Source organism: Taudactylus pleione, unplaced genomic scaffold (assembly GCF_031769625.1).
Source record: "Taudactylus pleione unplaced genomic scaffold, aTauple2 ptg000671l, whole genome shotgun sequence".
In the NCBI taxonomy this organism is placed as follows: Eukaryota; Metazoa; Chordata; class Amphibia; order Anura; family Myobatrachidae; genus Taudactylus; species Taudactylus pleione.
This window is the reverse complement of record NW_028285073.1, coordinates 3,832,552-3,846,661: the sequence shown is the minus strand read 5'-3', so window position 1 is coordinate 3,846,661 and position 14,110 is coordinate 3,832,552. Positions and strand designations below refer to the sequence as shown.

General features: G+C 46.6%; 1 protein-coding gene across 7 annotated transcripts in view; it reads left to right on the top strand.

Annotated features, from left to right (window-relative positions):
• Positions 1 to 14,110, top strand: part of XRCC5 (X-ray repair cross complementing 5) — a 154,883-nt gene that overhangs the window by 77,946 nt on the left and 62,827 nt on the right. For all 7 annotated transcript variants that reach the window (XR_015872427.1, XM_088455758.1, XM_088455761.1 and 4 more), the window contains exon 14: positions 10,208 to 10,404. Coding sequence is in view for 6 of the 7 variants with exons in the window: in XM_088455758.1 (XP_088311884.1) it covers positions 10,208 to 10,404 (197 nt within the window). In the remaining variant the exon portion in view is untranslated. The remainder of the gene's footprint in view (positions 1 to 10,207; positions 10,405 to 14,110) is intronic.

Here is a 14,110-nt window from a genome sequence, read left to right as displayed (position 1 = left end):
GCGGGTCCCGAAGTTTCGGATGGAGACCCTACGGTCCATCATTCTGGCGCTGGAACCTGGGGACTACTTGGTGTCATTGGACATACAGGACGCTTACCTGCATGTCCCTATTCTTTGGCGCCATCAACAGTTCCTCAGGTTTGCAATCAGCAGCGACCACTTCCAGTTTCGGGCGTTACCTTTTGGCCTGGCAACAGCACTACGTGTTTTCACCAAGGTGATGGCGGTCATGGCGGCTTCTCTGCGGCTGCAGGGAGTCCGCATGTTGCCGTATTTGGACGACCTGTTATTGGTGGCAGGATCTCCAGAGCTCCTGTTACGCCACTTGGACCTGACCATTGCACTGCTGCAACGGCACGGCTGGCTAATCAACTGGCAGAAGTCCACTCTAATCCCGTCTCGGAGGATTCTGCATCTTGGAGCCTTATTGGACTCGGGACAGCAAAGGATCTTCGTGACGGAGGACAAGATCTCTGCTTTACAGTCAAGGGTGCGCAGTTGTCTGCACAGCCGCCGGGTGTCCTTACACTCGGCGATGAGGTTACTGGGCTCCATGGTGTCGGTGTTCGACATGGTGGAATACGCCCAGTTTCACTCCAGACCTCTGCAGCACCTGATCCTGTCCAAGTGGAACGGGCTGACTCAGTCTCTGAAGTCCCAGACGATTGTGCTCACCCAGGAGGTTCGCCTGTCCCTTACGTGGTGGTTACAGACGACCCACCTCAACAAGGGACGTCCGTTCTGGGTTCCAAATTGGGTCCTGTTGACAACGGACGCCAGTCTTCGGGGCTGGGGAGCAGTTTCGGGTCCACACTTGTTCCAGGGCAGGTGGACGCCGACAGAAGCGGAGCTTCCAATAAATATCTTGGAACTCCGTGCGGTCTTCAATGCTCTCCAGCAGGCACAGCGGTTTCTCCAGGGTCGCCCGGTGCAGGTCCAGTCGGACAACGCTACCACCGTGGCCTACATAAACAGGCAAGGAGGAACTCGCAGTCGGGCGGCTCTCGTAGAGGTCTCTCGGATCCTGGTTTGGGCGGAGCGCAATCTTCCGGCCATATCAGCGGTCTTCATCCCGGGAGTGCTCAATTGGGAGGCGGACTTTCTAAGTCGCCAGGACGTTCATCCGGGGGAATGGTCCCTGCACCCGGACGTTTTTCAACTACTGGTGGACAGGTGGGGTCTTCCAGAAATCGACCTCATGGCGTCCCGGCACAACAACAAGTTGCCGGTGTACGGGTCTCGCACAAGAGACAAAGGGGCGTCTCTGGTGGATGCTCTGTCCGTCCGGTGGACGTTCCGGTTCGCATACCTGTTCCCTCCGGTCTCCCTTCTTCCACGGGTAATCCGGAAATTCAAACAGGAAGGAGGGACGCTCCTGTTGATAGCTCCCGCGTGGCCCAGACGGCACTGGTTCTCAGACCTTCAGGGTCTGTCCGTGGACATTCCTCTGCGGTTGCCGCTACGACCGGACCTTCTGTCTCAGGGTCCTTGCCTTCACCCGGACCTGACTCGGCTGTCTTTGACGGCGTGGCTGTTGAGACGGCCATGCTGAGGTCCCGGGGGTTTTCCAGCTCTGTGGTGCGTACCATGTTACGAGCTCGGAAACCGTCTTCCGCGAGGATATACCATCGCGTGTGGCATACGTTCTTCCAGTGGTGTTGACCGAGAGGTTATGCACCGCGGGAGTTTCGTCTGTCTCGGATTCTCGCCTTCCTGCAAGCGGGACTAGATCATGGGCTTCGCCTTGCTTCTTTGAAGGTACAGGTTTCGGCCCTATCTGTCTGGTTTCACCGTAGGATTGCTACAATCCCGGATGTGCGCACCTTTATGCAGGGTGTTCTCCGCATTCAGCCGCCCTTTGTTCCACCTGTGGCGCCTTGGGATTTGGCTGTGGTCCTGAGGGCTCTCCAAGGACCGCCGTTTGAACCACTGGGCTCAGTGGATCTTAAATGGCTAACAGCTAAGACTGTTTTCCTTCTGGCCATTGCTTCGGCCAGACGTGTTTCTGAGTTAGGGGCTCTTTCTTGTAGACCCCCTTTCTTGGTTTTTTATGGGAACAGGGCAGTGCTCCGCACTCGGCCCGAGTTTCTTCCCAAAGTTATTTCCCAGTTTCATATTAACGAGGAAATAGTTGTTCCGGCCTTTAACTCACCGGGTCTTTCCGTGGGTGAGGCCTCATTGGATGTTGTGCGGGCCTTAAGGACTTATGTTGACCGCACTTCTTCGTTTAGGAAGTCGGACGCTTTGTTTGTCCTCTTTGGCTTCCGTAAAAAGGGTTGGCCTGCTTCAAAGCAAACTTTGGCAGCCTGGATCCGTATGGCTATTTCTGAAGCTTATCTTCATGAAGGCCTACCGGTCCCTCCTTCTCTGAAGGCTCATTCCACTAGGTCTGTGGGTCCTTCGTGGGCAGCTCGACGTGGTGCCTCGGCAGTTCAGATCTGCAAGGCTGCTACGTGGTCTTCTGTCCATACCTTCGTGAGGTATTACAGGTTTGACACCTTCGCCTCTCAGGATGCTTCCTTCGGGCGGCGGATTCTCCTTTCTGCACAGGAGCGTCCCCACCCTTAAAGGATACTGCTTTGGGACATCCCCAAGGTATCCTGTGGATACCCTATGGACCCTGAAGTAGAAAATATGAGATATGGTAAGAACTTACCCTTGTTATCTCTATTTCTACGAAGTCCATAGGGTTCCACAGGACTCCCGCCCTGTCGCACCTGTGCTGCAGATGGGCTTTGCTCTGGTCACCGGTTTTCCGTCTCCCTCTGGTGAGAATGTGATTCTTGTATGTGTCCAGATCTTTGTTCTCTCTCTTCCTTCTCCTCCTCCGGCCTATGGCTTGGTAACTAACTGAGGTGCCTTGGCCCGGGGGCGGGGTATAGGAGGGGGACCTAGTGCATCCTGGGAGGCTGAAAGCTTAACTCTTTGGTGCCCTGCGACTGACGTCACACCTATACCCCAAGGTATCCTGTGGAACCCTATGGACTTCGTAGAAATAGAGATAACAAGGGTAAGTTCTTACCATATCTCATATTATTTCTAGAGTTAGCAGTGCTGAGCGTAATAAGACGCCTGCACTGCGACTGTCTACCTCTGCCTGGCCGCAACACCAGTAATGTCTCTGGTGATTTCGACAGGTCAGGTATATAGTGCTCTATATCCTACCAAGATTTGAGTAGTTGATTCAAAGTCCATTGCAGTTGAATTACATATGCATTGTATGTGACTGTTTGCTAGCTGCTGTGTTGATACTGCCTTTTATTTCTGACTATCAGTTATAGCTATCACTGTTTTTTTTTTTCTCCTCATCCCTCTAACAGGTGGATGGGGGTTTTCCTTTGTACTTCACATTTACTAGTTATTTGTGAAGGCTGTCACATTACATTGCATTGTTACCTTTATAATTGATATGTCAAAAGGTAAAGGGAAACGGGAGGTGGAGGCCCCTGTGCTGGTTTCATGCAAGTCCTGTTTGGCGGGTTTGTCCCTTCAGGACTTGTACAGGATGGTTTGTGTGCTGTCCGTTATGAAGAACCACCTCAACAGTCCAGTCTACCACCCCCTGTACAGGAGCCATCTTGGGTGTCCTCCTTGTGTCAGCTGATGAAGCAGCTAGTGGATCATTTGGCTACTCCAACGCATCCTCCTTTTAATGGGATACCCACAGCAGTTTCAGCATGCTATATTTACCCCCCTATACATCCTTCGTGGATGGATGTTTATGCCCATTCAAGTCACAATATGGCTGTCGGCTGTTGCAAGCACACCGGTAGTCACTAAGGCGCCTAAGAGCCCTTTGGTTAAGGTCCTGGAAAGCAGATACGGGGTCAAAGAAGGCTCTGGAATCCTTGCCTCTTTTTGGAAATATACTTTTTAGAGCAGAGTTAGATAAGATAGTGGCTACTCTGGCAGCTTCAAAATCTGCAGGTCTGCTATCAACCGCTACATTAAAGTCTAGGCAGACTTCTTTTTGGTTCTTTCATCCTCAGGGACGAGCAAAAGGACAGTCTTCCTCCATGCCGTCAAGTTCTCGCAGGACCATCAAGCAGCAAGCTAAGATGTCCTGGCCTGCCAGATGTCCAGCTTCTAAGCTGGACGACAAACCCTCTGCCTGATGGGGCAGACCTCCTCTTGGGGGACCCCGGGTTGGGGGGCTGACTTCTTCAATTTGCGGACTACTGGCATCAAACAACAGATGTATAGGAAACGAGAATTGGTCTCTCAGGGGTATGCTCTCACTTTCTGGAGGCATCCTCCCCAGAATTTTTGTTTGCACAACTCCCCCATTGGAACCTATCAAGACCATGGCCCTACAGGAGGCCATTTAGTCCCTGCTGTAGGCAGGGGTGATAATCCCGGTTCCTGTGGTTCAACAAGGAAAGGGTGGTTATTCCAATCTATTTTTGGTTCAGAAACCAAATTGATCTCATTGCCCTATTCTAAATCGGAAAACCCTCAAAAAGTCTATCCGTGTACCTAAGTTCCGTATAGAGACTCTCCGATCAGTTATTTTGGCAATGGAACCTGGGGATTTTATGACTTCCCTGGACATTCAGGATGCGTCCCTTTCAGGGAAGTTGGGCAAATCAGGAAAGTCATCTGCCCATACACATTCTGGAGCTTCGAGCAGTATACAAAGCACTTATCATAGCACAGGTCATGCTCCAGGGCAGTCCTGTCCAGATCCAGTCCGATAACATGACCACAGTAGCTTATCTCAATCATCAAGGAGGCACATGAAGTCATGCAGCCATTAGGGAAGTGACAAACGTTCTGATCTGAGCAGAACGTCATCTTCCGACTATCTCTGCAATATACATCCTGAGAGTTTTCAACTGGGAAGCAGACTTCCTAAGTCATCAGGACATACACGCCGGAGAGTGGGCTTTCTACCCAGTGGTTTTTCAACTCCTGGTGAACAAATGAGGCTTACCAGATGCAGACCTAATGGTCTCAAGCACAAGTTCGTCAGGTACTGGTCCAGGATCAGAGACCCCTCAGCCACATTCGTGGATGCACAAGGCATTGAGATGGGAGAAGGGAAATCGGAAGAAAGAGATACGCCAGCTTGAAGTCCCAAGAGTCCTCTGGAAATTCAAGTAGGAAGGCGGAACAGTGATACTAGTAGCTCCTGCTTGGCCCAGATGCCATTGGTTCACCTACATACAGAATCTATCCATAGACACTCCGTTTCTTATTTCTCTATGGCTGGATCTGTTAGCGCAGGGTCCCTGCCTGCATCTGGACTTACCTAGTCTGTCTTTGACGGCGTGCATCTTGAGTCTACCATCTTAAGAGCCAACGGTTTCTCCAGCTCTGATATTCAAACTATTCTTAGGGCATAAAAGCCTTCCTCTGCCCACATGTATTAGAGTTTGGCATTCTTTTGGTCAATGGTGTTCCCACAGAAAGAATGACCCTAAGGTTTTTAGGGTTTCCTGGGTTCTCGCTTTTCTCCAGGCTGGGTTAAACCTCTATCTCCACCTGGCCACCCTGAGAGTTCAGGTTTCTGCGTTGTCAATTTGGTTCCAGCGAAGGATTGCTTCTTTGCCGGATGTTAGAACTTTTTTACACAGTGTTCTCCGAGTTCAGCCACCCTTTGTCCCACCACGGGCATCGTGGGATTTGTCCTTGGTTCTTAAGGGGCTGCAAGTTCCCCCTTTTGAATTTCTGGACTCAGTAGATTTGAAATGGTTGATAGCAAAGACACTTTTTCTCCTCGCTATCTCTTCGGCACACAGTCTCTGATTTGGCAGCACTTTCTTGTCGCTCTCGCTTTTAGATTTTGCACCAGGATAGAGCTGTTCTCCGTACATGGGCGGGTTCCCTTCCTAAGGTAGTGTCCCGTTTTCATGTGAATGAAGAGATTGTGGTTCCATCTTTTCAGTCTTCAGACCTTTCTGTAGGTGAAGCCTCCCTGGATATGGTTTGTGCTCTCCGTATCTATGTGGATCCTACAGACTCTTAGAAAATCAGACGCTCTTTTTGTGTTAATATGGTTTTCACAAACGAGGATGGCCAGCTAACAAACAAACTCTGGCTTGATGGTTACGTATGACTATCACTCAGGCTTACACACAGACTAATCTCCCTGTCCCAAACACGGTGATGGCACATTCTGTCCGGTCTGTGGGACCATCGTGGGCATTTCGTCATGGTGCCTCTGCTGAACAGTTGTACAAGGCAGCCAAGTGGTCTTCTGTCCACACTCTTCGTAGGCTACTACTCCTTTGATACTTTTGCCTGTCAGGATGCTTCCTTTTGGCGATGGGTTCTCCTTTCTGTTTAGGAGCATCCCTACCCTTAGGGGAACTGCTTTAGGACATCTCCATGGTATCCCTGTGGATCCATATGGACCGTGAAGAAGAAAATAAGAGTTATGGTAGACTTACCTTTTGTTAACTTTCTTCAAGGTCCATAGGGTCCACAGGGCACCCATCCTGATTCACCTGACTGCTTTGGGTAATTTTTCTTTCAGTTACGGATTCCCTCTTTTTTTGTGAGAGTTTCTGGTGTACAATTGTTCTTCCTTCTCCTTTTTCCTTCTCCTGCCTTGGGATTGTTTACAAAACTGAATGCCTGTGGCCAAGGGCGAGGTGTATGTGGAGGAGGACCTGGGGCATCTTGGGAGCTGAAAGCTTAACTGTTTGGTGCCTGGATCACTACAACCACATTATCTCCATGGTATCCCTGTGGACCCTATGAACCTCGAAGAAAAAGAGTTAACAAAAGTAAGTCTACCATAATTCTTATTTTTCACCTGCCTCGTCTCCTTCTTTTCCTGCAAAGAGGGTTGGATGCTGGTCTTCGTTTGGGTTCACTAAAGGTGCAGGTATCTGCCTTATGTGTTTTTTCACCGTCATCTGGCCCTTCTCCCGAAGATTCAGACCTTTCTACAGGGGGTACTTCGTGTTCAGCAGCCTTTTGTTCCGCCTACTTCCCCCTAGAATCTCAACCTTGTACTATCCTTTCTTCAGTCCACGTTTTCTGAACCCTTAGACAAGGTGGAATTGAAGTTTCTTGACTGGAAACTGATCCTTTTATTGGTGCTGGCTTCTGCCAGACGTGTGTCCGAGTTGGGGGCTCTGTCTTGTCGCTCCCCCTATCTTGTTTTTCACACTGACAGGGCGGAACTTCGTACTTGCAAAAAATGGTCTCTGCTTTTCACATAAATCAGCCGATTGTGGTTCTGGCTTTGTGGGATGCTTCTGGAGCTTCACCCTCTTTGGATGTGGTACAGGTTCTCTGAGTTTATGTGGACCGTACGGTGGGAATCTGGAAATCGGAAGCTCTTTTTGTTCTTTACGATGCATCCAAGAGGGGTTAGCCTGCATCGAAGCTGACTCTAGCCAGATGGATTCGTCTGACTATTCGACAGGCTTATGTAGCTAATGCTCGGCCTCCGCTGGTATCCATTTCTACGCATTCTACACGCTCAGTGGGTACTTCCTGGGCTGCACATAGGGGAGCTTCTGCGGCCCAGCATTGTCGTGCGGCAATATGGTTCTCGTTGCACACTTTGTACGCTTTTATCATTTTGATATGTTTGCAGCCTCTGCTTCTAGTTTTGGCTGCAGAGTTTTACAGGTTGCTCAGCACACTCTCCTCCCTGGAGGGAGGCTTTAGGATGTCCCCACTGTTGTAACTCCAGTGTCTCCTAGTGGATGAAGGATAAAGTAGGAATTTGGTACTTAACGATAATTCTGTTTCTCCGATTTCACAGGATACTGGATGTCTCTGCTGTTTTCCGGCTTTTTGGCTTTTTTTTTCTTGACAATTCTGCGTCAGTTCTGTTGTAGTTTGGCTGTTGTTAGTGTGACTGAATGTTTTGTATGCTGAATTTTAGGTTTTGCAGGAGTGCTATTCTTTGGACCTTCTCTCCATACTGTCTTTCCTCCTTCTCCTCTCGGGCTCAGTTTTCTTTAAACTGGGGCTGATGGGGCATAGAAGGGGAGGAGCCAGTCACACTTTTTAGTTTAGTAAAGTGCCAGGCTCTACTCATCCATGTCTATACCCCAGTGTTGTAACTCCACTGTCCCCCGTGGAATAGGAGAAACAGAATTACCAGTAAGTATCAAATTCCTACTTTTTAGTTACATGTCCTGCTTAATGACCTGTCTCTTCCATATTCCATATACTCTCTCTATATCCAGTCAGAGATTGTAGCATAGCCTTCACCATACATTCAGCAAATTTCCCTTATATGTGGTTCTAAATGTCCCATAGGCTATCAGAACATATGTATTTGATTCATGCTGGTCCTTCCTCATATTGTTTAGAGGTTTATCTGGAGATAAGAGCTCCAGCACACAACGTTGTCCCTGACACCAATTAATCTAAATCCCCCAGACGTGGCATGATCGATTACTGGTCTGACTTCTGCTGTTGGCTGATCAATTAGTGGCTGCTTAGAGCTGTAGGACAATAGGTACTATGCTGACACTTGAATCTGTTGTGAAATGTTTCAAATGTGTCTTCTGCAGCATTTGGTACAGACCTTTTTTTCTGGGCAGCCTGGGAGGTTGAAGATACAGGTTGAGTCTCCAATATCCAAGATGCTTGGGACCAGGGGTGTTTTGGATATTGGAATATTCCATATTTTGGAATAATTGCATACCATAATAAAATATCTTGGGAATGGGACCCAAATCTAAACACAGAATGCATTTATGCTTTATATAAACCTTATACACATAGACTGCAGATCATTTTATACAATATTTTCAATAATTTTGTGGCTCTTACAAAGTTTGTGTACATACATGAAATTCATTAGTTTCATATACACCTTATACACAAAGCCTGAAGGTAATAATTTTATACTTAGTTACAAAGTTTGTGTACATTAAACCATCAAAAAGCAAAGGTTTCACTATCTGTCATGCTAAAAAATTCTGTATTTCTGAATATTTGAATTTGGAAGACTCAACTGTATGGGGCTTTTAGTGACTGCATAGTTCACAAAATGCATAGTTTTTTGCAAATTGTGCAAGGTATTAAATTTATGCAAGCTACTCTAATAGTGTAAGACACACTTATAGTATGCATCTTACGCTATTGACGTAGCTCTGTTGTTTTCAACAGTGGGGGTTCCCTATGTTCTGACTGTGAATAAACCTCACTGTATAAATTAGAAGTGTGGCGGGGTTCCGTAAGGAGCATTTTGCATCACCCTATATAGTTTTTCTTTTGCCAAGCAATGTGGGTGCCTACATGGAACAATAAGGACTTACAGGACAACCCTTGACTTTGCTGAGCAATGAATTTGGAAAAAATAGGTTGTGTTGGGAGTGGTTTATTTTTTCTAATGAATTTTTTAGGTTTTTTTTTTTTTCCTTGCCACACTACAGATCCCAGCATGCCCTGGATGCCAGGTGATGTGGTTTCTCAACTACTAACATGTCCTGACAGTCATGGGTGTGCTGGAGCTCCTTGCTGTTTGTTCTCTTGATTTTGCACTAGCAGCGTTAATTGTGGCTATATTATTACAGGATAATCTGTTTGATTTTTATTTCTATTCATTTTGGTTTTTAGCATGGCATGAACAATCTGCGCTTGTGATCATAATCATCAGCACAGAACTTAAGCCAGGGGAGAGACAGTTGCAACAACTCTACTTTGTTTAATGGTGGATAAACATGCCCCGACTGTACTTGGGCTGCGTCAGTCTGTCCCTTCTCTCCCCTGTTCCGCCTCTAAGCATAGTGAGGTACAATGGAGAGAGGAGTCTCAATCTGCAGAACAAAAAATGCAATTTACATAGGGAAAAAAATAGCAAAGGAAGTTTTTCCAATGGTACATAAGCCCCAGTTTGTCATGGTACAGGTTACCAGGGTGTTACCAGGTGATAACCGGAAAAATCTTAAATGGGACATTATATACAAATAAACAGTAGACTATTTCTGATGTGAAATTCTGTAAGTACACATATGCTACCTGAAACTAATAATGGGTTTTCTTTAATTTTCTGTGCACTACATAGATAATCAATAAATTACCGGTACCTGATTTATTTTGCAGTCTGTGAAGTTTGTCCCCGACAGCAAAAGCTCTATTAACACCCACAGGCTAAGAAATGTTATAGGGTATATTTATTAGCTTTTAGCTGTCAGTGCATTTATTCAGTGAGTATTTCTGCTGTAATGAGGGATACCTCCCTACCCCATAGCCGTGCATTAGCATTTTTCTTCTTGTGTCTTCCTGTCAGTGCCTACAACACAAGGCATTCAACCCTGATGACCCTCTTCCACCTATAGACCAGCATCTCTTAGACATACTGCAGACACCAGTAGAAGTTAAAGCCAAGTGCCAGGAGGCACTAACCAAGGTGAAAGCCTTATTCCCACTTCAGGAAGCTGTCAAGAGGAAGGAACAGAAGTCTGCCAAGGATATCTTCCAAGACCAGTAAGTTTCTGCTCCCAGTGTAGTCTGATTACTTGTGAATACGCTGCATTTGATTGTGTAGCATATTCAGTGATTCAGTGGAGTCTGTCACAGATATGTCATATGCTTGATTTGTGTCCTAAATCCAGGAGTTTTCATTGTGTATTCCATGACTGAAAAAGTTGTCCTATGCACTCCTGATTTACTTTTTTGAGGTTTATTTAAAGGTAGAAATTGTATTGTGCAGCTGATGTGAATCTTGCCGCACCCAAAGTGTAATTAATTGGCTGGATCACAATGATGACAGCGTAATATATGTGGGATAATGCATTATACTGTGAATTTTAAAGATATTAGAAGGCCAAATAGAAACAATAGGCTACTGGTGTAGTATTTTAAATACAGGCCAGAACAGCACTGCTAACGGCTTCTATTATCCCAATATTTAAAGGTAGGAAGGGGGTGCTCAGTATACTGTATGAGTAAAAGTAAAAAAAAAAAAAAAAAAAAAAAAATCAGCACTGGGGCAATTTACAAATTTCTGGCAACATTTCACCAACCACACTATCCAAGATTGCTCATTCTTCCACATACAGTGAGTGCCCAAGATGAGTTTTGTCTGAGTCACAGTGTCCTATAACTTTAGCCTTGTCCTTAAATATTAGTTGGCCTCTTATTATAACCCGTACTACTGTGTTCTTGCATATTGAAGCTGTTCTGACTGCACTGGGCAGATTAAGATGTGGCAAAGTTTTTTTTTTTCTTGTGCCCTAAGTCTACGGATGTTTAGTGAAGAGAACAAACGTTTAAATTTTATATATAAACACCGGGTTATATTTGTGCACTTATGATAATGTTCTTTTGTTAACTTAGGATATTTTAGTATTACAAATATGGTACTAAACAGTGCTCAGTTCTCTGGATTTCTGTATATGCAATATCTCTTTGTGTCAGTGTTCAACTATAATCCCGTGCCAACTCAATGTTGCCAACTCAATGTTCTCCAATTGGACCATTGTTACACGATTCCGAAAATGTATGAAAAAAAGAGGGTGAGAACAAGCGCCTTTATAGTGTAATATGATCAGCAAGCTTGGCACACTTTACAGTTATAAATAAATGCGTTCCGTATTGCCCCAGCATAATAGGCATGTAGTTTTATATCTTTATAGTGACATCCTGTGTCCACACCAGTACAACATCCACTGCAGTAGGTATAATGCCTTTTAACTCCAGTAACTGTCTCTAGACCCCTCCTCACTGTGCCACAGCCAATAGCAAGTGCGAGCTACAGCAGGCTGCAGGGTGCACGCAATATGTGAATTTATTATATGTATTTTTGTGATCTCATGACTATATCTGCATACAAAAATTTACACTACTAATGTCATTCAGCGCTCCCAGTTGTTTTTGTTTTTTCATATTATTGTATATATTTGACATATCTTTTCAGCCTGTTTGGTTTGCTTACATCTTGTCTAATGCACCACACTAGGTTTGTAAGGGTTAACAGCCGCTCGTTAGACTCTAACCTAATACATGGTCCTTTTATGAGCGTTTTTTAATGTTAAGTGTGGCCTGCGTTCCAGCTTTTGGAGCGCAAGTGGTTGTTAGTTGTCTTAGTGACAAAGCCAGGTTGTCTCTACAGCATTACGCTGACAGCCATGTGACTTCCGAGGATCATGCGTTCCCACTGCCTGGAACGCATGCGGCTTCCAGTTTTGCCGTTATTATTGATTTCCAGAGCGCCTCTATGGTTTGGATTGCGCCTGGTGTTCTAGGTGAGTCAGCGGGCATATGACTCTGCACCTTCACTGCTTAGTGGGTGCAATATTTTGATTGTTATGAAGCATAGTGTGTTACTTCCAGTCTTGCGGCCAGGAAGTACAGGTGTGTGGCATTGACAATTATGTGGGTTATTTAAACAGGCTCAAGTGAATGGGTGGTTGCTGTACTGTCTTGGTTTGGTGAGTCTTGACAAAGGTCCTTAGGGACCGAAATGTCGACTGACATAAAAATATATGATGAAATAAACAGAAGAAGTTTATTTTTGTACAGCAAGTGGTGAGTGCCTTTTTTTTCCTGGATTTTGTGTGTGTGTATTATAAGGTCACAGTTGTGCCCTTATATTAAGGCTGCATCTAAAAAAACGGATTTCTCCATAGAGAATTCCGAAGAGAGGGGCAGGGTGTTCAAGGGGCTACACCTCAAAAGCTATTAGAGGTACTGATCTGAAATTTGGCATGGCCGGGTAGAACTGTCACTGGGTGCTGCATGCCAAATTTCAGGGCAAAAACATAAAAAAATGAGGATTTGGGAGTAGTCTTAAGCTCCAGCTGTCACATTTTTCTGACATTCTCAATTAGGACCACTTTTCTGCTGTAGTCTATGGGGTTTTTTTTGGGAAGGCAAAACTCAGGGTAGGTGGCGAATTTAGACTTTGGGTTTGTGTTAATATGTAGCTATTGTGCCAGGGTACGTGCTTTTGGGGCTCAGGTAAATTAGTTACAGTTTTTACACTATAACCTCAAAAATGTGCCATTATAAAGATAGGACTTTTCAACTTGTTGCGCAGCCTCAGTAGGAGCCTCCAGCAGCAGTTCTCACTGTGGCTTCACTTGGGTGCACAAAGATGGCCGGCGATAGCGGCACTGGAAAACACCAATGGTAGCAGCGGCGGGGACACGGAGGCGGCAGTGGAGACATCAGCGGCGGTGGCGCAGGTCCTGGTGGGTCGCAGGTGTTGGCGGGACCCAGCGGTGGTGGAGGGTCTGCCAGCGGTACGGGCGTTGGTGGCGGGCCTGGATCCGAGAGGATCCAGTCCCCGCCAGCCATTCTGCCGAGTACGACAACGGCGCACATTTAAAAAATTGGCGCCTCAGCGCCATTTTTGAAATTCAAAGATGGCCACCATGAGCCAATCACGGCTCGTGGTGGCCATCTTTGAATTTAAAAAATGGAGCTGAGGCGCCAATTTTTTAAATGTGTGCCACTGCCGTTCTCTGCAGAATAGCTGGCAGGGACTGGATCCTCTCAGATCCAGGCCCGCCGCCGATACCCAAACAGGTGCTGCTGATGATGACGTCGCGAGCCGTAATTGGCTCGTTGCGGCCATCTTTGTTTTTCGCGATGTCATTGGAGGTGGTGACACCTGAAGAGGTCCACAGAAGCCCTAGAGAGGTGGCAGCCCAACCCCCAGGTGAAGACGCCAGAAGCCCTGGCGGGATGGCGCCCGCCAGGTGAAGACGCCGGAAGACCTAGTGGGAGGCAGCCACAAAAAAGAACTGACACAGGCTGCCACCCACTAGGTGAAGACCGCCATAAGTCCTAGTGGGCGGCAGCCATGAAAAAGAGCTGACACATGCCCTGGCGGTTTGGTGCCTGATAGACGAATACGTCAAAGCCCTGGCGGGTTATCATCCACAAGGCGAAAACGCAGAAGCCCTGGCGGGTTGGCGCCTGCCAGGCGAAGTCACCGAAGCCATGGTCGGTTGGCGGCCGCCAGGCGAAGATGCCTAAGCCCTGGTAAAGACCTGTAAAATAAAATATTACAATATTAAAGTGTGTTGTGTTGTTTTTTAATATTTTTTTTTTTTACAGGTGGCAGTGGGCCCTAATGCCCAGCCTGCTGGTAGGTTTTCCAAGTACCAGCATGCAGGGAGGCGTGCTGGGGCCTATAGTTCACTTGCAAAAGAAAATATTCTTTAAAATGCACCACATCACACAA